At 34.8% G+C, this 22046-nt stretch overlaps 2 protein-coding genes across 5 annotated transcripts in view; one reads left to right on the top strand and one right to left on the bottom strand.

The window, feature by feature from the left end:
- The window catches only part of LRRC40 (leucine rich repeat containing 40), a 45360-nt gene extending 26788 nt beyond the window's left edge, over positions 1-18572 (bottom strand). The window contains exons 1-4 of one of the 2 annotated variants that reach the window (XM_080802517.1): positions 18401-18572; positions 7028-7209; positions 5886-5959; positions 3073-3202 (exon numbers count right to left, since the gene is read on the bottom strand). In XM_080802517.1, coding sequence (XP_080658643.1) covers positions 3073-3202; positions 5886-5959; positions 7028-7209; positions 18401-18551 — 537 coding nt within the window. In that variant the 5' untranslated portion in view covers positions 18552-18572. Of the gene's footprint in view, positions 1-932; positions 960-3072; positions 3203-5885; positions 5960-7027; positions 7210-18400 lie in introns of those variants that run through there. The other variant, XM_080802518.1, reaches the window with a different exon arrangement.
- Positions 18573-18695: 123 nt separating this feature from the next.
- Positions 18696-22046, top strand: part of SRSF11 (serine and arginine rich splicing factor 11) — a 42504-nt gene continuing 39153 nt past the window's right edge. Inside the window, exon 1 of one of the 3 annotated variants that reach the window (XM_080800081.1) lies at positions 18696-18788. The gene's annotated coding sequence lies outside the window, so the exon portion shown is untranslated. The remainder of the gene's footprint in view (positions 18789-22046) is intronic. The other 2 variants (XM_080800083.1, XM_080800084.1) reach the window with 2 other exon arrangements.

Genomic DNA, 22046 nt, shown 5'->3' with positions numbered 1-22046 from the left:
TTTTAGAGGTGGTATTTTTTATAACCCTCATCCACTGACAATTTCACAAGCTGTCTGTCATTCATTACCTCAGACCATGTGCCCAGTAATGGAGCACAAAGGAATCAGAATGAATTCTAACTTCAGAAATACTTTACATAAAGGTTTCTGTTATTACTAAGTCATGCTATATCATGTATCATGTTTTTAATTAAAAAAATCTATCTGTCCATCTGATATTTATTGAGTACATAAGATAAATTAGGCAAACTGATTAGGTAAACTGTAGTATGAAATGAAAAATGCCATTGCCAGAGAAAAAAAATCTTCAAAGGAAAAAAAATAAACCTGAGAAAACAGATGTTTTAATTTTTAAAGAAAAAAATATTCCCTCTTGGTTCTTCTGCTGACCTCAGCAAGTCTGCTTTGACTAAGTCCAGAAGTTTACTCTCTGCTTTTCCTTCATTTAAGCTTGCCTAATCAGTGTCTATATCTGTTTTTTTAAGTTATTGTTTCTGTTTCTTTCTTTAAAACATAAACACAGTTTTGAAGAGAACGTTTTTTGAAACTCTGTTTAAAAGACAATCAAATAACTCTTATGACATCTGAATTAGGGGTAAGTACTCCACTAGCTATCAGCAAACTGTTAGGTAGGGCCAGTTGTAATAATGAATTTTTAAAAAATGACTTAAGGGAACTTGTTCTCTGAAGACTCATTTAGCCTAACATTAAACAGTTGCATTCTCTAACTCTAAATCAATTAAGAAGACAGAAAAAGATAAAAACGCTAGATCAGCTATTCTTTATAAAACACAGCTACAATTATAAATAACACAAAATAACATATCATAATCAACAACAGGAAACAACAATCTACAACTCCAATACTCTAAACACTAAGAATGAACAGATTACTATTGAATAAATATTTTGTAATATCAAAAGTTACTGACACTAAATGCAATGTAGTATTCTGGATTGGATCCTGGAACAAAAAAAAAGGACATTAGTGGAAAAGCTGGGAAAATCGTAATAAAATCTATAGTGCAGTTAATAATACTGTACCAATGTTAATTTCTTAGTTTTTCAAATGTCCCATGGTTATGTAAAATATCAAATTAAGAAAAGCTAGGTGAAGAGTATACAGTAACTCTCTGTAATCTCTTTATGTTTTTGCAAATCTAGAATTATTTCAAAATAAAAAACTTTAAAAGTTTTTGATACAGAAAAGATATTAATTCATAAATTCTTAAGATCTTTTAGAGAACCCAAATCAACAAAATTACTAATAAAGTTAAACATTTAATTATTGTGGCTAATAATTAAATTAAATATAAATTAAATACTTTAAAAGGTTAAACATTTAATTATTGCAGCTATTAAATTAAATATAATAATTAAATTAAATATAAGTACATTATACACAAATTAATCAGCATTTATGCTGTCATTTCTTCAGTAAATATTTAGTATCATTGCTAAGCAGTTTTTATATAACTTTAAGGAAAATTACTAGCTTAAATTATTAAACATGCTTATATTTCTAATGTTGTGATGTACTTTTGCTTATATTTATGATTGGATACTGAGTCCCTAAGAACACAATTTTCAACTGAACTATCCTTTCATTATGCAAATGACTATCTAGGAACACATGAAAAGGAAACAACTGAGAACTGCTATAGTTTATTAGATCTTCTTTCTAATCTAAACACTCTCCTTTTTTTAATATACCAATTGCTATCTTTTACCATTAGACTTTATAAGAAAATCTGATGGCCCTTTCCTTAGCCACTCATCTTATCTACCTATGTCTTTAACTTTGCAAACCTTATTTCCAATCTGATCACACTGAAAGACAAAGACAGATACTGAAGAACAGTTAAGGAAATTTATATATGTTGATTTCAAACAGATGAACAGATGAAGGAAATATCAAGAAAGATGTATTTATAGGAAAAAAATAGAGGTAAAAGAATTAATTTCCCCTTTAATGAGAAATAAACTTTGACTAAAGTGACATTAAGTTTTTGAAAACATGTAATAGGAAAAACAATAAGAATGTAAGAGGAAATAACTATGTGCAGTATAGATTATATATTAGAACAACTAATCTAATCTAGCTAGTCTTTCAGATCGAATATTTTAGTGGAATCTTACTCCTTCAGGGGTATAGTAGGAGGAAAAAAGGGATACACTTTGGAGTCAAACTGACTTATGTTAAAATCCTGAATTCATTACCTATTAGTTACAGGGCTTCAGATAAGGTACTTTTTTTTTTTTTTTTAATAAACTGTAGTTCCATATCTGAATTAAGCGATAAAACTATGTACCTTGCTATATGTAAAGTACAAAGCAAAGTGCTTATTATTTTCATTACTCTTAAAATAAAATCTGTTTTGGGCTGCCTGGGTGGCTCAGTGGGTTGAGCCTCTGCCTTCCGCTCAGGTCATGATCTCAGGGTCCTGGGATAGAGCCCCGCATCTGTCTCTCTGCTCAGCGGGGAGCCTGCTTCCTCCTCTCCCTCTACCTGCTGTGCTGTCTACTTGTGATCTCTCTCTGTCACATAAATAAATAAAATCTTTAAAAAAAATAATATCTGTTTCGCTTTATGGTTATCTCCATTCAGGATGTGACATAGATGGAATGAAAATGTGCGAGGTAAGGTGGACATTTTGAAAAATAGGGAAGAAAAGGCAGGCCTTAAAGGGACTGTTTGGACATCCAAAGGACAGGAGGGTTATAGGGACAATAAAGAAGGAACGGGTATAGAAATGGGAATTTGTATGCTAAAGACACATTTCCCTTATTTTGCAAAGCCATAAAATCCTCTGAATAACAGTCATTCCTTATCACCCCCTTCCCACACTCTATTACTTATTAAAACCTAACGTGACTTTATAAGAAAAAATAGGAAAAACAAATTTAACAGTTACTAATTTAGCAATCTTATTGAAATGCAGTTTCAGAGAATCTAGTCATATAATCAGTTGTCCATGTTTTTCATGATTTCAATCATATATCCAATTTCTCAGCCTGATGAAAAATCACATCAGCCCCAAATTAAATAAAAATAGGAAAATCACAACTTACCAAATCTTCTAAATTGAAAAGTTGTTCAAATCCCTCTGGTATGCAAGTTAGTTCATTATGCTGGAGATATAGGCCTTTCAGGTTTTTTAGATTTGTAATTTCTTCAGGAAGTATTTGCAGTTTGTTATGGCTATTGATAGATAAAATAAATGCTAAGTAATCTGGTAATAACATAATAAATATTTGTAAAGGTATTTTTGCTAACCAACTACATGGGCTGATTTATAAAAATGAAATATGGTTACTAGTTCTAAAAACTTATCAAACTTCACATACAACTCATTAAGATTATAGTCATCTAAAGTAATCAAATTGAAAGTTTCAAAGAAAATAAAAGAACAAAGGTTTTTAACCAAATCATAAATTTTAATTTTTCATACTGTATCTGAATTTTATTTTATTTTATTTTAAAGATTTTATTTATTTGAGAGAAAGAGAGAGAGAGAGAGTGCTCATGAGAGCACAAGTTGGGGAAGGGGCAGAGGGAAAGGAGAAGCAGGCTCACCACTGAGCAGGGAGTCCGAAGCAGGGCTTGATCCCAAGACCCCGAGATCATCACCTAAGCCTAAGTCAAACACTTAACCAACTGAGCTACCCAAGTGCCCCTGTATCTGAATTTTAGGATTCTGACACAGATATGGGCACATATACATTATAGTGGAGTAACAGCTTCTATGGGGATTATGTTTTTAAGCTAGCACTCAAGACAAAAATAGCTATTTCTGTTAAAGGGCCTGGTATGTCCAGCTAAATGTAATATGCAACTCCACTCTTCTTTGTACTTAGTCTCAATTTTTCAGCTCAATCTTTCTGTAGAGTTACTCGGTTTATTGTTTGACAAGTCCCAAGTCACTGAAGATGATACATTCCCTAATAATTAAGAGATGACCTGATTTAATCTGTTCCCAGATTTATCTCAACTATTCACTTAGGAATTCCATTCTATTTTCATGCCATCTACAATTACTTAACAAATAACAGGGTGGAATAAGAAATATAATGGGGTAAAAATAACCTTAAATTACATAAAAATAAAACTAGCTGGAACAAAAATACCAAAAGATGTCATCTAAAATAAATAAAAAACACTAGGGGAACCTGGGTGGTTCAGTGGGTTAAGCCTCTGCCTTCAGCTTAGGTCATGATCTCAAGGTCCTGGGATCAAGCCCTGCATCGGGCTCTCTGCTCAGTGGGCAGCCTGCTTCCTCCCCACCCTGCCTGCCTCTCTGCCTGCTTGTGATCTCTCTCTCTCTCTGTCAAATAAATAAAAAACACTAAAAAAAAATGTCAAAAATTGGTTATTATTGTTGGTCACTTAACTGAAATCTTTGTAGATTTCACAGGGATGTAGTTGGGCAGAGATGTAATCCTAGCTACATATTTCCTCCATTTCTTTCCCAACTATTTCCTCCATCCTAACGCTTAATAGTCTGAAGTGCTGGAAGCTAAAGCTAAAGCCATACCTAATGCATACTTCCTCACATATTCTCTCAACCCTCCCCATTCTTGCCTTTGGAGGTCACACCCATGCCTTGGACTTGTATGGGGAAAAGGTTCTGATGTAGCTCTAAACAATTAGCACCTTTGATGTATAGATATTTTTGCTGATTTGTGGTAATTTTTTCAACAGATGAAGACTCTAACTAAAGGAAATGTTCTCCCTCAAAGCAATTGACTTAATCACAGAACACTTAGATCTGTAACCATACCAATTTTATAAACCAGTTTTTCAAACCGTGTTTTGAACACTTAATAAACCTTTTTATCTCCTAAATGAAATCTCCCCAAATTCCTTTCCCCTAATCTCTGTATATATATTATATCTAAGGTATTTATTATTTCTTGGAAGTCTAGGTGTGTATTGAAGGGCAAACAAAGTTAGCCAGAGGCTTAGCCACCTGGCTTCCAAAATACCTATCAACAAGTCCAGGAATCCTCAGAAAAGTTTAAAAGCTACTAATACTAAAACCATGACATTTTTCATCATTAATGAAAGAATTATTTCCAATTTTTTCCTATTGCTTAACCGAGATATTAAAAAAAAAAAATCAAAGTAACTTAAAACCTGAGATATCAATAAAAGGTTACTAAAATAACCAGTAAAAATTGTTACATAAAAATAAAACAAAAAGAGGATGTGGTTCAGTTAGTTAAGCATCAGCCTTTGCCTCAGGTAATTATCCCAGGGTCGTGGTATTCAGCCCCAGGTCCTCAGGCGCCCTGCTCAACAGGGAGTCTGCCTGTCCCTCTCTCTCTGGCCCCTGCCCACTCGTGCTTTCTCTCTCACACACTCTCTCTCAAATAAATAAAATCTTTTTAAAAATTAAATAAATAAATAAAACAAAAAGGACTTAAAAAATCAACTGGCTTTACATTTGTAAAATCAGAAAAACATGTAGGCAATTCTAAAACAAAAATAAACAAAAATAATCTTAGAAAATTTAAATTTCTTACTGTGGGGTGCCTGGGTGGCTCAGTTGGTTAAGCATCTGCTGTTGGCTCAGGTCATGATCCCAGGGTCCTGGGATCAAGTTTCACGTCAAGGTCCCGGCTCAGTGGGGAGTCTGTTTCTCCCTCTCCCCTCTCCCCTGCTTTCTATCTCACTCTTTCTCTCAAATAAATACATAAAATCTTTTAAAAAAAACAAAATTCTTATACTGTTTTTACCACTTTCTGAGATAAAGTTTTTTCTAGTATTAGAAAGTTTTTTCTAGTATTTTTCTAGTATTCTAGTATTAGAAAAAAATTTTAAAGGATATTAGATTTACACCCTTATATTAGCAATATTGAAATTAAATAAGCTTAAATTTTACCTGACATTAAGTTTCTGAAGATTTTCTAACTCTCTTATAGCAGAAGGAAGGGATGTCAGCTGGTTATCATGTATCTAAAATGTATTAAAAAAAGGTCAATTATCTTAGTCTTATAATTAACCACATATGAGTTTACCATTGTACAAAGTTTTTCAACAATAATTCTGTTATTCTAATTCAATAGCAGAGTTGGAGTACTAATTTGTTCTATGTACAGAAGAAGAAAAGGAATTTGAAGTTGAATAAGCTCCTGTTCAAAAATCATGAAATGGTAAGTCATCAATTTTAGATATTACAATTAAAATCACTGAGCAGAATCTCAGTCTCACATGAGAGATGAGAGAGTTAGAAACAATTAGCACTTGATGGTAAGATTCATGTCAACATATACAAAAAAAAAAAAAAAACAAGAAAGAGGAGGGGGAGCCTCTATTATGTTCTCATATTATTTTCAAGATACAAGGAACCTTAGAGAACATCTAAGCCAATCCATGCATTTTGTAAATGAGGAAAATAAAATCTTCTCTAGAAATTTGACCAGATCTAACACTTTCTGACATGAATTGGAAGATTTCTGATGTTCCTAAGTACATCCAAACTCCAGAGACTGTGAAATAAACTACTCATGCTTTACCATATGACATGGCAATGAGACTAAAAAATTGTCCTTGAATAAACACACAAAAAGTTAAGTTCAATAATTTAAGTCAGTATTGAAGTTTTAAAAAAAAGTAATTTCAAGTACTGCTTTAATGTCTAGAATAATGAAGAGAAAAATAATAGCAATAAAAAAAGATGAGCAACAGCAACCACTTGTTAAATATGGATTCTGTTTGCATGTAATAATGCATCAAATTCTAATAACAATTTTTAAAAATAAATAGTGTCAGTCCTGGTTTACAGATGTGGAAACTGAGGTACAATGAAGTAACTTTCCCAAGGTCACACAGTTATCAAGTAACATAGTCAGAATTGGAAACCTGATGTTCTATTAAGTGCACTCTTAACCATTAGGCTATGCCTATCAATAATTTATTCTTCCTTGCATTCCACCAATTAAACACATTTTCTGCTTATGAAAGCCTAAATTTACCTTCAGAGTCTCTTTAACTAATGACCCATATTTATATCCGTCAACTTACATCAAGAACAGTGAGTGCAGGCAGGAGTCGTAGGTCATCTGTAAGTGACTGAAGTTTATTGTTGGATATGATTAGTTTGGTCAAATCCGTCTGCTCCCACCATCGCTCAGTAGTACTGAATGAAAGATTCTGATTAGCTTCCTCAGGCATATCCACATTTATTCTCCAGACACACTGAGGTACTATTTCCATCACCACCACACCAAGAAGAAAGAAAAGAAATGAGATACTAAGTGACATACTTTTATAATAGCCATTCAGTTTATCTATTGAAAAGCATTTTCTGAAACAGTAAAACTTTTTAAAAATTCAAAAAGCAGTAATTTACAATCGAAGTTGATTTTATTCAAAAACAGAGTTGTATTTTATATATTAAATCTTACTTTTTTTTGAAGATTTTATTTGTCAGAGAGAGAGAAAGAGCACAAGAAGGGCAAGGGGCAGGCAGAGGGAGAAGGGAAAGAAGGATCCCTGCTGAGCAAGAAGCCCAATGTGGGACTTGATCCCAGGACCCTGAGATTAATACTTGAGCCAAAAGCAGATGTTTAACCATCTGAGCCACCCAGGTGTCCCTTACTTTTATTTTCATTCAGCTATATTTACTATACACATACTCTGCATAGCACATTGTAGTAAATATGTAAGACAGTAAGGAAGAGACTTTACCATTATGCTAACACAATAAAAGCATGAAAATCAACATTTATAAGATGATGTCATAAGTTTTACAACAGGAGTATATAGTGTCTGAGAAAGCACTGGTAATAGTAATAGCTAATAAGTAAGAGGTAATTTTCTAACATACTCATTTAAACTTCATAATATTTATATGACATAGATGCTATTACTATTCTCATTTTATAGACAAGAAAAATGGGGCACAGAATTTACCCAGGGCTATACAGCTAGTAGGTAGCAGAAATGGGATTCAAACACCTGCATAGCTATATTGCCTTGACTCTCAGTGGACATCTGGAAGGCATAACTAATTCTAGTAGCTGCTATTTTACCTAACATACAATTTTATTTCTTACTCCATCACACAACATCGTGTGAATTCTACTGCAGCAAACACAGTAATTTCTTAAACATAGCAAGTAAGACCACATAAGTTGAACAGGGAGAGTCCAAGTTCACCACTAAAAAATTTGAAACTCCAGAAGGTATTAACTTACTATAGCGTTACACCAGAACTATCTTAAAGTCCTTCATTCCAGAGCACCTGAGGGGCTCAGTCGCCTCTGTCTTCGGCTCAGGTCATGATCCCTGAGTACTGGAACTGAGCCCCACATCAGGCTCCCTGCTCAGTGGGAGCCTGTTTCTCCCTCTACCTCTGCCTGCTCCTACCCAGCCCCACTTGTGCTCTCTCTCTCACTCTCTCAAATAAATAAAATCTTAAAAAAAAAAAAAGAGTCCTTCATTCCTTCATAAAAGTAGGACTATACAGTAGTATGATTAGAACTTTCATCAAGGCAACAATTGATTATATCCTGCAGTCACTGACGAAGATTTCAGAATGAGACTAAATGGAAAGGTGTCATCAAAGTTTCAAATTCAGGACACTGAAGTATAATTCAGGATTACTAATCTGATATAATGGTTTTATAGAAGCAAAGCAAAGTTTCTGAAATCCATGAGACTGACGCTCCTTCAAAAAAATGGGGTGTCTATATTCATATTAGAATGAATGAAAAGATCCCTCTCCTACCCCTTCTCTCTGGTTAGGTAGTCACTTTATACTTCTACAAATGAATCCAGCTACTATGAATATTCATAGTAGTATTCATTTTTCTGTTTGTGGATTGTGGTTTATTTTTAAAGCAAAGCAAAATAAAAAGAATTCACTCTCCCCAACTTTTTCGAGAGCAAAAGCACCATAAAATGTGCCACTGTTACTACTACTACTATTATTACTGCTACCATTATTATTATTATTATTATTATTTTGGTATATAGGTATGGATGGTTGAGTAAGAATAAGACATGACAAATCAACTCAGATTAGAATATGAATTTATTGACACCAAAAGAGCCCATATAAATGGGAATGTTCATGTATTTGACTAAATATCAGTGTTACTCTTGAGAAAAATTTTTTTATAAGTTACCAATGAGCCATCCAGGTTTAGTCACCAACAAACATTTCCAGAACAAAAAAAGAGGCAAGACAAAACAATACAAAACACACACAAAAAGGCAGAGGAAACTATATGATATGTACAACTCTACTCCTAAGAAAATATATAGAGCATTTGTGTATCTATTTTTCTCTGATACCTATATAGAGGTACATTAAGATGATTATAATTAATAAGCAATGTAATAACAAATTTTGGTGGGGATGAAGGCAAGGAACACAAGAAATTTATAGACAACATAATGAAAATATCTGTTACCCATCAACTACACTAAATGAATGTTACAATGTTATCATTATTTCAGATTTTTCTGTTAGCAAAATTTGTCCTTATGGGAACTATCAAGGTATGGATAACTGTTGATACTACAGTGTTACTGAACATGTATCAATTTGCTTTTCCAGAAATACTGACACTGCTCTTTCTTTTCCCCATTACTGTTTGTGAGGTATCCCAACTTCTTCAAGAGCTTAGAGCATCAAGATTTATGTCACTTTTCTTCTCCTACCCAAAAACAGAAAGAACCACTAAAAGTTACAAAAAGTCCTAATTACAGAGGAATTCTATAGAGTTATCCTAAAATAGCTTACCAATGCATAAAACAGATACTATCAGGTAAAGATAAATGTCAATAGGCATATAAATGCGACAAAAATTACGATACAGTCAGGTTATTTATTTATTTATTTGGCTCCACATCCAGCATGGAGGCCTACAAAGGGCCTGAACTTACAATCCTGAGATCCAGACCTGAGATCAAGATTTGGACACTTAACCAACTGAGCCACCCAAGTGTCCTTCATTTACTTTATGTAATATTTAAAGTATTATATAAAAAGTCAAATATATACATAAATTTAAAGAATAGTATAATGAAGTACACTCCATTATCCACCACCCACCTATAACAATTATCAACTCAAGTCCAGTCTTGCTTCATAAATAACCCCATTTTATAATGATATAAGCTACAATCACAAACCAGAAAAAGAAGAAATTAAACACAAAGTAAACAAAAGCAAAGAAATAAAGAGGGGAAATTAATGAAACAGAATAGATAAAAAGCAATTAAACCAACATCTGGTTCTTTGAAAATTGAAATATCACCTTAGATCCTACAGATGTTAAAAGGAAGAGACTATTATAAACTTCACATCTATAAACTCAAGAGCTTAAATAAAATGAACAAATTCCCTGAAATGGGGGGAAAACCCACAACAACAATATGAAACCTGAGTAGCCTTGTATCTATTAAAGAAATTGAATTTGCTATTTTAAATATTCCCATTTAAATATTTAAAACATACTTAAAACAAAGAAAACTCCAGGACCAGATGGCTTCACTGGTGAATTCTTTTTTTTTTTCTTTTTTAAGAATTTATTTGTTTATTTGACAGAGAGAGATCACAAGTAGGCAGAGAGGCAGGCAGAGAGAGAGAGGTGGAAGCAGGCTCCCCGCCAAGCAGAGAGCCCCATGCGGGACTCGATCCCAGGACCCTGAGATGATGACCTGAGCCGAAGGCAGAGGCTTAACCCACTGAGCCACCCAGGCGCCCCTTCACTGGTGAATTCTAACAGACATTTGGAGTAGAAATGATACTAATTCTACATACACTCTTCCAGAAAATGGAGGAAAGAACAATCTCTATCTCATTTTATAAAGCCAGCATTACCCCGATACCAAAACCAAAGACTTTAAAAGAAAAAGAAAAAGAAAAAAACTACAAACCAAACTCCCTAATGATTATAGACCCAAAATTCCTTAACAAATTTATTACCTACATATAAAAAATACATCACAACGAAGTGATAATTACATCAAGAATGCAAGAGTGTTTTAACATCTAAAGATCAATGAGATCTGTCATATTAACAGAAAAAAGATACCAATGATTCTCAAGAAATGCAAAAAAAAAAAAAAATCTGACAAACAAGATAAAAACTCTCAAAAAACTAAGTACTGAAGGGAATTCTTTTGACCTCATAGCAGGTTTCTATGAAAAAGCATACAACTAACATCATGCATGTAAAGACTAAGTGCTTTCTCTCAGTGCCTTCTTAAGACAAGGATGCCCATTATCACAACTTCAGAATTCTACTCTGGGTCCTAACCAATGTAGTAAGGAAAGTAAATAAATGATATTCAGATTGGAAAGGAAAACGTAAAACCATCTCTATTAGTAGAAAACATGATCATCTATGTAGAAAATCCTAAGGCCAGTAATCCAACATCTCTGGTTACCAATTTCCTTGTTGATTAAATGAGAGAGCCCCACACTAACTTAAATGCTAGGATGTAGCAATAGTAATACAAAAAGTCTTTTGCTAGGTGCAGAATAATATGTTAATATCAGCTTATCCTACAAATGCCATTCTCTAAACCCTCTACCCAATTATGAGGATTTTACAAGAATCAACCAGTTAAGACTAGCACTATGCAAAAGATCAGGGAAAGTTCACTGATAAACATTCCAAATTTCTCACAGTAGTTTATTCGTGGCAACCAATGGCCCCTTTACATTAAAGAAAGAATCCCCTACTGACTATTCACAATACTGCAGTGTCACTTTCAGACTATCTTTAAAGTTCAATAAGAAATAAATACAGTCATACACATATACACACATACCACCAGAGTAAAATCGAATAGTTATATAGAAAGCATGAACTCAGTTTCAGCTTGAGTATCTTTGTGTTTTAGAACACCTCAGTCATTGTTATATTAGAATGTATGAAGAGAACTGTTCTCTCTTGAAGTCTAGCAGGATACTGTAAAAAAACAAACAAAAAAACGAAACAATGCTTAACATATAAAAAAGGAAACATTTTTTTACCAATCACTTTAAGAGAAAAACAAGTTTAAATTTATACTTTAAGAGTATAGTCAGTTTTATAGTGAAGATAAAACTCATTGAAACTGTAATTCCATTCTTCTCAATCTGTACTTTTTCTGTGACAGTATCTATGACAGATGTCATTCACTCAACTAATGCTCCCATCCTTTCCTACCTAAGAAAACATACTAAAATGCAACTGAGTGAACATATTAATATAAACATAAGTTTAAGTTCTGCACTAATTTATTAAACAAATTTTGGCACTGATAGTAACTTGAGATATACTTCTCAAGAGACTGAAACAATGATTCAGAACTATTTTAACAGACAAAGAAATAGGAATGGCACTTTCAATTAACCATCTAGTTCCTTGTTTCATAATCCAAACAAGCAGATTTCCCTGGATTTCAGTATACTAAAAACCAAATGTTTACCTCAAGATTCTGCCATTGTATACAGATTAAAACACTTTCCTCTTGTTTTCATTTCTAAGAATGTTCCAGAATAGCTTGTTTGGATGATCCACTAAATAGTTTCTTTCTGAAATTATTTTTTTTAAAAGGTTTTATTTATTCATTTGACAGACAGAGATCACAAGAGGCAGAGAAACAGGCAGAGAGAGAGGAGGAAGCAGGCTCCCCACTGAGCAGAGAGCCCGATGCGGGGCTCGATCCCAGCACCCTGGGATCATGACCTGAGCCGAAGGCAGAGGCTTTAACCCACTTAGCCACCCAGGCGCCCCTCTTTCTGAAATTATTATTAAAATCTGATACTTTGGTTAATTCTTATTAGCTGCTCATACTATTAAATTCAATTAAGACAACCAGTAGTCAAAATAGAGTTAAGCTAAATAGTAAAGCAGAATACAGTTAATAAGATTTAAGGATGGTTGTTTAAAACTTGGGAAATATATGGTTCATGTTACACTTTTTACTGTGTCGTAACAAACTGTACATACTTTTTTGAAAAAGGCAAATTCTCAGTACCTTAAAACAGATGGCATGACATCTTGAGGCCTAGAAGCCCTAGACCTATTTACTTAATTCCACAAATGGAAACTAACCAAACTGCTCTCTGCAAAATAAGGATTGCCTTATACTCATATTTCCCTTTCAAATAATATGGCTTCCAAACAAATTTAATTGGTTTAGAAAAGTATCCTCTTACCAATGTTCTTGTCAGTTCAAACACGTGGTTTCCTTTAAAATTTACAGCATTTTTTTGTTCCAAAATCTGGCACCTTTTACTTTCATTCAATTTCTGATGTATCACCCAAAAACATTTTCTACACTACTATCCTACCAATGTCATGTAACTACAAGGCAACAATCAATACCTCCTTTTCAACTCCATCTTTCTTTCTTTTACTTGGTCCAACGAAAAAGCTACAATATCTATACTAAACCAAACAATGACATATTTCTGTATACTTGCTCAGAAAAGGAGCTGTCATTCAAAAATTTCCAGAATGTTTCTAATATTCTTCTTTGAAGTTGGTTATTAACAGTTATTTTGTTTAAGCACAACTTTATCAGGAAGTTACAGAACTGACACTTAAGAATGATAACTTAAAAAAACTGCCAACAATATTTGAACGTTTTAGTAAATTATAGTAATCATAAGATGAAATATTAAAGTCATTAAGAATAATCAGATTATTCAAGTGACACCAAAAAATGTCCCAACAGGAGTCCAGCAGAACTCAATACAATTCTAAGCTTGTTAAAAATTTTTTAAAAAGGCAAATTATACATGATATTCACACAAAAAACTTTAGAAGAAAAACCTTCAAAATATCAATAGTGACTAACCCTGAATGATTATTTTCCCTTTTTATGCTTTCTATAGATTATACTTTTCCTATAATAGACATAAAGCTTTTATAAAGAAGAAAATTATAAATGGGTATTTTCATAAAAGAACTATGGCCTATCAAGAAAGGGTACTAAAAGCTGTCAAGGGGTGCCTGTGTGGCTCAGTGGGTTAAAGCCTCTGTCTTCGGCTCAGGTCATGATCCCGGAGTCCTGGGATCGAGCCCCACGTTGGGCTCTCTGCTCAGCAGGGAACCTGCTTCCTCCTCTCTCTCTCTGTCTGCCTCTCTGCCTACTTGTGATCTGTCTGTCAAATAAATAAATAAAATCTTTAAAAAATAAAAATAAAAAAAATAAAAGCTGTCAAGAGTATTCATTTCAGTTACAGGTAAAAATTAATGTGTACAGTTAACACCCTATTAGGGTAATAAAATGTCTCACTGCTCTTAGAGCTTCCACTAAGAAGAATCAATTCAAGAAGGCCACCATCTAAGAGAAAGAATAAACAGAATTTTAACTGCTTTGGGTTATATACATCAAAATTAAAAGCCAGGTTCTATTTTTCCAATATAAAATGATGGACATGAGCAATTTTAAATTGCTGCATAAATATGGCAGGAAGAAAGACCTGGAGTACAACACAAAAATTTGTTTAACGTGCAATTCTTGATAAATAAGTCTGAATAAAACATATTAAAATGCTTATGTGACTATAAATTGTTTGAAGTGTTAATTTGCTTCTTCACAATATCTGGAAGAAACATAGATAGAAGGTATATAAAAAATGCAATTTAAATAAGTATCTGTAACTCCCCACAGCATTCAAACCTTTCATATTTATTATCTCATATCTTTCATATAAAATATCTCATGATCTCTCATACATATTGAAAGCAATCAGAAAGAAGCCATGTTTGATCACTGCTTTTGTAAGTAATTCATAATTTTAGGTAATAACATTTGGAGATAATAAAAATAACAAGAAGACTTTTTTATTTTTATTTATTTATTTGGAGCTACAGAGAGAGAGAGAGAGAGAGAGAGTGAGTGTACAAGCAGGGGGTCAGGGGGAAGGGCAGAGGGAGAAAGAGAATCTTAAGCAACCTCCACGCCCACTGTGGAGCCTAATGTGGGGTTTGATCTCAGGACCCTGAGATCATGACCTGAGCAGAAATTAAGAGTCAGATGCTTAACCAACTGAACCACTCAGGCACCCTAGGAAGACTTTTTAAAAAATGAGTATATTTTTAGAAGTAAAACAATGTGTAGACCAGTAAAAGGGACAAATTAGTAAAAGTTTATCAGAAAATAGTGATCATTTTTCTACAATTACGTTATGTCAAAAAACATAACCACTTACGTAGCTTTCATCTATACGTCATATAACACAGACTTTAAAAAATCCTAACTAACAGGCCACTGGCCTTCTATATATCACTTATTCATTGAACCCTATATTACTGAACAGAGATATGCAGCATAAAAAGATGAAGGACAACCATGCTAAAAAGTAAGAAAACAAACAACCCAATTTAAAAATGGACAAAAGATCTGAACACGCACCACACCAAAGAAAATAAACAGATGGCAAACAAGCTTATGAAAAGATGTTCCACATCATATGTCATTAGGGAATAGTAAACTAAAACAACAATAAGATAAGACTACATACTTATTGGAATGGCTAAACTCTAAAAACTTGGTAATACCAAATATCGGCAAGGATGAGGAACAACAGGAACTTTCATTCATTGCTGTTGAGAGTGCAAAATGGTACACTCACTCTGGAAGACAGTCTGGCAATTTCCTATAAAGCTAAGTGTAGCCTTACCATGTGCTCTAGCAATGGCACTCCTAATTAGTTGAAAATTGAAAATTACACCCACACAAAAACCTGAGCACCAAGAGCAGCTTCATTCATAAGTGCCAATAACTGGAAAAAACAAAGATGTCCTTCAAAAAGTAAATGGATAAAATGGTACATCCAAACCATAGAGTATTCAGTGATAAAAAAGAAATGAGTTATCAAGCCACAAAAAGACATGGAGGAAGCTTAAATGCATACTTAGTGAAAAAAGCCAGTCAGAAAAAGTTACATATTGTGTGATTCCAATTATATGGTATTTGGGGAAAGGCGAAACTATAGGAGCAGAAAGATTGGTGGCTGCCAGTCTTGTCACAATGAATAGGTAGAGTTCAGAGGATTCTGGGGGCAGTAAAATTATTCTATATAACACCATAATGATGGATATAGGACATTATGCATTTCTCAAAACTCACAGAACTGTACAATACAAAGAGTGAACAGTAATGTGAACTATGGACTTTAATTAACACTAATGTATCAGTATTAGCTCATCAACTGTAACAAGTACACTACATTAATGTAAGGTGTTAATAAAGGAGAAAGCATAAGCTGGAGTAAGGGTGTATATGGGAACCCTGTACTATCTGTTCAGTTTTCTGGAAACCTAAAACTATTCTAAAAAGACTGTTGTTCTACAATCTAAACTTCGTTTTAAATGGTTAGTTGTTCGGGGAAAATAATTTTTCATTACTGTTATTGTTGTTAAAGTATAGGATTCTGAGAAAAGATAGGAGGGCCTTGTAAATACTGAAGGGCAAGATTTCAAAAGGTTTTTGTATGTTGCACTAAGAATTTTATACTTAATCTTGTGATGTATGGGGAGTCATTCAATGTGAGTGACATAATAAGATCCAGGTTTAAGAAAGATAACTCTTGGTAATGACACTGATTTAGAGCGTGAGACTTAAAGAAATCCAGGAAAGCATTTAGGAAGCTATTACAATATTTACAGTGATAGCAATAAAAATGGTAACAATTTTTACTGTGCACTTTTTATGTACTAAGTACTTTGTGTACTTGGTAATTAAACCTTAATAGGCCCTATTTATCACTACCACATTACAAATGAGAAAATAAGGTACAGTGAAATTAAGCATCTCAAAGTTACATAAGCAAAGATATGCAGATAAGGAGCATGGCTCCATAGGGGCTATACATGGTTCAGAATTACAGTGGTTTGGGTGTTAAAGGTTGAATGACAAGGGCTGTTGAAGGCTATAGCTAGATAAACATCTTCTATATTATGATAACAAGGACTTCTTTTTGATTTATAAGCTACAAATACCATGTGCTTCTCCCATTTACAGTTTTCTCCTCTATGAAATACTATACATCTACTCATTCAACATAATTTTTTGAGTACCTAATATGTGCCAGGTATTGTGGTAGGCTCTGTTTATACAATGATAACCTAAACAGCCCTGGTCATGTCAACATGGAGTGAAGAGTCAAAATTCATTTGCTCCCTTAAACTTTTAATAAACAAAATCATCTGGCTCCAATAAAAAGTACATTCTAGTACAGCACTTAGTATTTGGAAAGATTCATTCACTCACTTATTCCTTCCACAAACACTGAATAAGAATCTATTATGAACCAAGAACTGTTTTGGTTGTTAGTGAAACAACAACGAGTAACAGAAAGCTCCTTGATTTCATGAAACCAACATTCTAGTGGGAGAGCAGGTAAGACGATAAACAAATACGTAATATAAATTCTGAGAGTGAAGTGTTATTAAAAAATTAAACAGGTAAAAACAAAAAACAACCAACCATAGTGTTAGCAATGATATATATTGATTAGGGCAAGTTAGGAAGGACCTGTCTGAGGTGTGACCTTTGAGCAGAGTCCTACAGGAAGCAAAAAGCCCTAGTCAGGTATCAAGGAAAATGTTCCAGGCTCTGTGAAAAACAAATGTGTATGTACAGCTGTAGCTTTAAGATATTTATGTTTCCAATTATTAAAAGCTTTTCCAAATAGAGCAGAGATTTAATGTCATATACCCTTTGATTTGTTCTGAAAGTATTTGCTTGGTCCACTCTATACATGACACAATAAAAAAGCAATCATTAAAAAGAAAATGGAAGGTTTCAATCCCAGATAGCCTGAAACCTGAATTTATTTTTTTTAAAGATTTTATTTATTTATTTGACACACAAAGATCACAAGTAGGCAGAGAGGCGGCCAGAGAGAGAGGGGGAGGGAAGCAGGCTCCCCGATGCGGGACTCAATCCCAAGACCCTGAGATCATGACCTGAGCCGAAGGCAAAGGCTTTAACCCACTGAGCCATCCAGGCGCCCCTCAAACCTGAATTTAAGTAGAGAAAAACATTACAGGAAGAATGCTATATTTTCTCTTCCCACTTCCCACTCCCTCCCTTACACAAGAGACAATCACAAGTGCATATGGCTACTATACATTCATGGTACACAGGTGCTTGTTGATCTTTACTAGGTTTCTGAGGATGGTCCCAAATTTATTTTGTATGGCATCTATCTAGATCCTCAATCTAGGAAACATGCTCATTATTCCTTGAGGAAAAGTAGGAACTGAATGGGCCTGACCTAACCAGTGGGAATATGATGGGTGCCTCAATTAGAGCCCGAGGGTCCTGGCTAGGAGACTGTGGCAAAGATGTCAGAAGCAGGCCAAGGAAAGGGAGCCTGCCAGGGGCAAGTGCTTTCTAATAGCGCAATCTGGTCGTACCTCTGGATCTTACCTTCACTGAGATTCCGACCAGACAGGTTTAACTGGCCGCTCTTCCTCGCTGCCTTTAACAGCCCCTGAGGTACTGAAGCATCGACCTCTCTCCTCTCAGCTCTAAAACCCGCTCGGGTATCCGTCTTCGCCACTCCCTTCAGGCGCGACATGTTCAAACCTTTGAGTCCCGAAGCAGAGCGCCGCACGTGACGTTTAAAGGTGGCGCCGGCGTGCTACCCCGCCCCTGTCGTGAGCGCGCGCCGTGCACTGTGCTCGTGGCCTTGAGCGGGGCCTTCGCTCTTGGCGGCGCGGTCCGGATGTCGTCACCGCCAGTGCCTGGGGTGGAGGGTAGAGGAGCCCTTCCCGTTGCCGGTGCCGGCCTTGTGTCTTGCAATTACTTCGCTCAAGTAAGTGCGTTTAACGGGCTGAAGAGGGGCTCTGAGGGTTTATTGTTTGTACTGTTATTGCGACTCCAACCTTCTCTTCTGCGCTCCCGCCTTGACGAAGGTGTCAGGGAAGGGTAACCTTCTCTCCTCGCTTGGCCTGAACGTGGGCCTTGACTAAAACTTGAGACCTGGGCGCGGTCTGAAGCCTCTCTGGACCCTAGTGTGTGTTTGTCGCTTGTGGAGGTGGCGCCGGGACCTTCGTCCAACAAATAAAACAGATTTCGGTTCTTCGCGCGTACACCCGGACTCCTAGAATTAGTTCGCCTTGCCTGCTGTTGTATTTAGTTTATAGCCCAGCATAGGAGGTAGTGTGAAATGGAAGGGCTGGCATCAGAGGAGAAAAAAGAGAGCTTAATGATGAATGTTCTCTCCACTAGACAGTTTACAGAGACAAGTGGAGATGCAAACTTTAGTGTAGCAAAAACAGCTTGGACTTTGAAGCCCAAATGTGAGTTCGAATTCCAGCTGCTTCTGTATCTGACCAGCCATGTGACTAACTTTTGGAGTTTATTCAGCCGTTTTTAAAGCGTACTTCTTTTTCGTGAATTTAGGGGCAATTCCTATCTCATTTGGTATTTTTGTTTTGTTTTGTTTTAATAAGTGAAGATAGAGCTTTAAATGTTGAGTGCTTCGTGAGGAAAGGGGCTCCAGGATAGAAAATGAAAATTTTGTTCAGTACATCGGTTTTCCTGGATAGTTAGTTTCTGTCTGAAATGTACACCTGTATTGATTCATTCAACAAATAATTAGGAACTCATCATCTTCAGTACTGTGTTGAAGTGATTCTGTTTCAGAAGGCATATACCGGGAAATATCCTCCTAATCTTCCATTAACTTGGGGATCAGTAGGATAGGATGATGGCCCACTGACAAACTCAGCACAGACTTTTGCCTGAGTCCAGGTTCTTGCTACCTGTAAAATTCAGTTTTTAACCCCCTCTCGTTTTTACTTCTTGGTTCTTTAGAGTTCTTTACACTAAAAATGAATAGCAGGAAAGTACCAATAGTTACACTACCAAGCAAGAAGAGTGGGTTTTAATGCAAGGACCCCAGTTTTTGCAAGGCCACTAATAAGCCTCCTTCCCACCCCAAGTTTATCTTAACAGTAATGATTATTGCCACCTTCCTGAGCTGTAAGTGACAGCTGTAAGTGACAAGCTCAGTGCTGATAATACCTCCTTAGCTATCTCTTATTCAGCACAATAACCAATTTTGCAGGTGAAAAAATTGAGGCTGAAAGGGATTAAGGAACTTGCTGAATAAAGGTCACAATTTTCTGTAAGTGGTATAGGCAAGACTATGAACCTAGGTCTCCAAAGTCTTGTTAATCATGATTTACCTAGTGGCTCTTACTTCATCATTTTCAATGCCTTATTCCTAGAACCACTTTAAGGGACACTTCAGTTATGTTTTAAAAGAGGGTTTTTTTTTTTGGTTTTTTTTTAGAGAAAAAACTTTTCCTCTTTTGGAGGACGCAACAGCCTACCTTTGGAGGAGGAATTGCTCAAGTATAAAAGTTTACAGTAGCCACCCCTCCCCCATCATAGATTCTTTTTTTAGTTCAATATTTTTTAAAATAACATGCAAGGTATAATATTTTCATTTATTGTGCTTCTACTTGAAGTTAAATATTTCGTTATTGGCATGTAATTTTAGTAAACATTGCTGCATTTTGTATAAGAGAAGCATAATTCTGTTTAATGGCAAAGGAATTCTGAAAATCCAAGTGACTGTATACTTGTGGTAAACTTCGATAGATACACACTGACATATATAAAAAATTTTACTGTATATATCTATAGTACACTGTATATACCTGTGTAGCAAATACAGATTAAGCAACTTGAATTGAGCTTCTTTAATGAGAGAGTATAGTTATATATACTTATATTTGTGGGACTTAACACTTTGTATCAATTTTATTACTTTAGGAAGAATGCATTGCAAACAAAAAACTCAACCCTCTCCTAAGTTGAGCATAGCAAAAATGTTTGCTTTTAAAAAAATGGATTTTTGAGGGGCGCTGGGTGGCTCAGTGGGTTAAGCCTCTGCCTTCAGCTCAGGTCATGATCCCAGAGTCCTGGGATTGAGCCCCACATCTGGGTCTCTGCTCAGCAAGGAGCCTGCTTCCCTTCCTCTCTGTCTGCCTGCCTCTCTGCCTACTTATGATCTCTCTCTCTGTCAAAAAAAAAAAAAAAAATTAATAAAATCTTAAAAAAAAAGGAACATTGCTACATGTTAGATTTTTTTCAAAACGGAAAAGTACAGTTAGGATAGATTTATCTAGGCAAATTGAGAAACTGTAGTAAAGAAAGCTGGCATTAACTTGTACAAAATTTTTAAGCACATTTATTTTAAAAATGTTATCAACTAATAGCAAAGTGAATTTGCTTTGCAGACATTTCTAGAAGTTTCATTTTGTGTAACTTAACAAATGTAGATGTAGCCTATTTTGAATTAGTATTGTTTATCTTTCAGAATGTAGCCTAATCAGTGGGAACTGCTATTTTATGGTAGTTATTTATTGAGAGAACATTCATTTTTTAACACTGTCATTATTGATTGGCATTGTTGAACCTAATCTTGCTTATTAATGTTTTTTGAGTTGAATTTTTTACATTGTCATATACTTACTATTCAAAGTTTTCTCTATGTTTGTCCTTACATCAATAAGTTGTTTTAAGTGATTAAAATCAAGAGCAAAATTATGTCAGACAGGGCTCTCCATGTTTTAAATATTCAATTTTTCAGGTGTTTGTTACATGTCTTTTAGTTTCCTTTAAATATTTCATTTGCAGTTTCACATGTTTTCCATTCATGCCCTAACTACCAACTTTTAAAAGTCAGTAGGAAACATTCTATACTATTTCGTTGAAGGCAGTACATAACTTTGCATTTTATTCATAGTTTCAAATGTAGCTTTGAATTTTGTTGTTAGTGAGTAGTATGTGATACTTTTTCTGATGGAGTGCATTTTATTTTAGAATAATTATTTGTATTTTTTTGCATGTTCTCTGTGCTTCTCTTTTTTACTTTTTTTTTTTTTTTTTTAAAGATTTATTTATTAGAAGAGAAAGCACAGTTGGGAGAGGCAGGAAGAGGGAGAGAGAATCTCGGGCAGAGTCTGCGCTGAGTGGGTAACCCAACTTGCACTGGATCTCTCATGACCCTGAGATCTTGACCTGAGCTGAAACCAAGAGTTGTAAGCTTAACCGGTTG

The sequence above is a fragment of the Martes martes genome (assembly GCF_963455335.1).
Source record: "Martes martes genome assembly, chromosome: 4".
Lineage (NCBI taxonomy): Eukaryota > Metazoa > Chordata > Mammalia > Carnivora > Mustelidae > Martes > Martes martes.
This window is presented reverse-complemented; position numbering and strand designations above follow the sequence as displayed.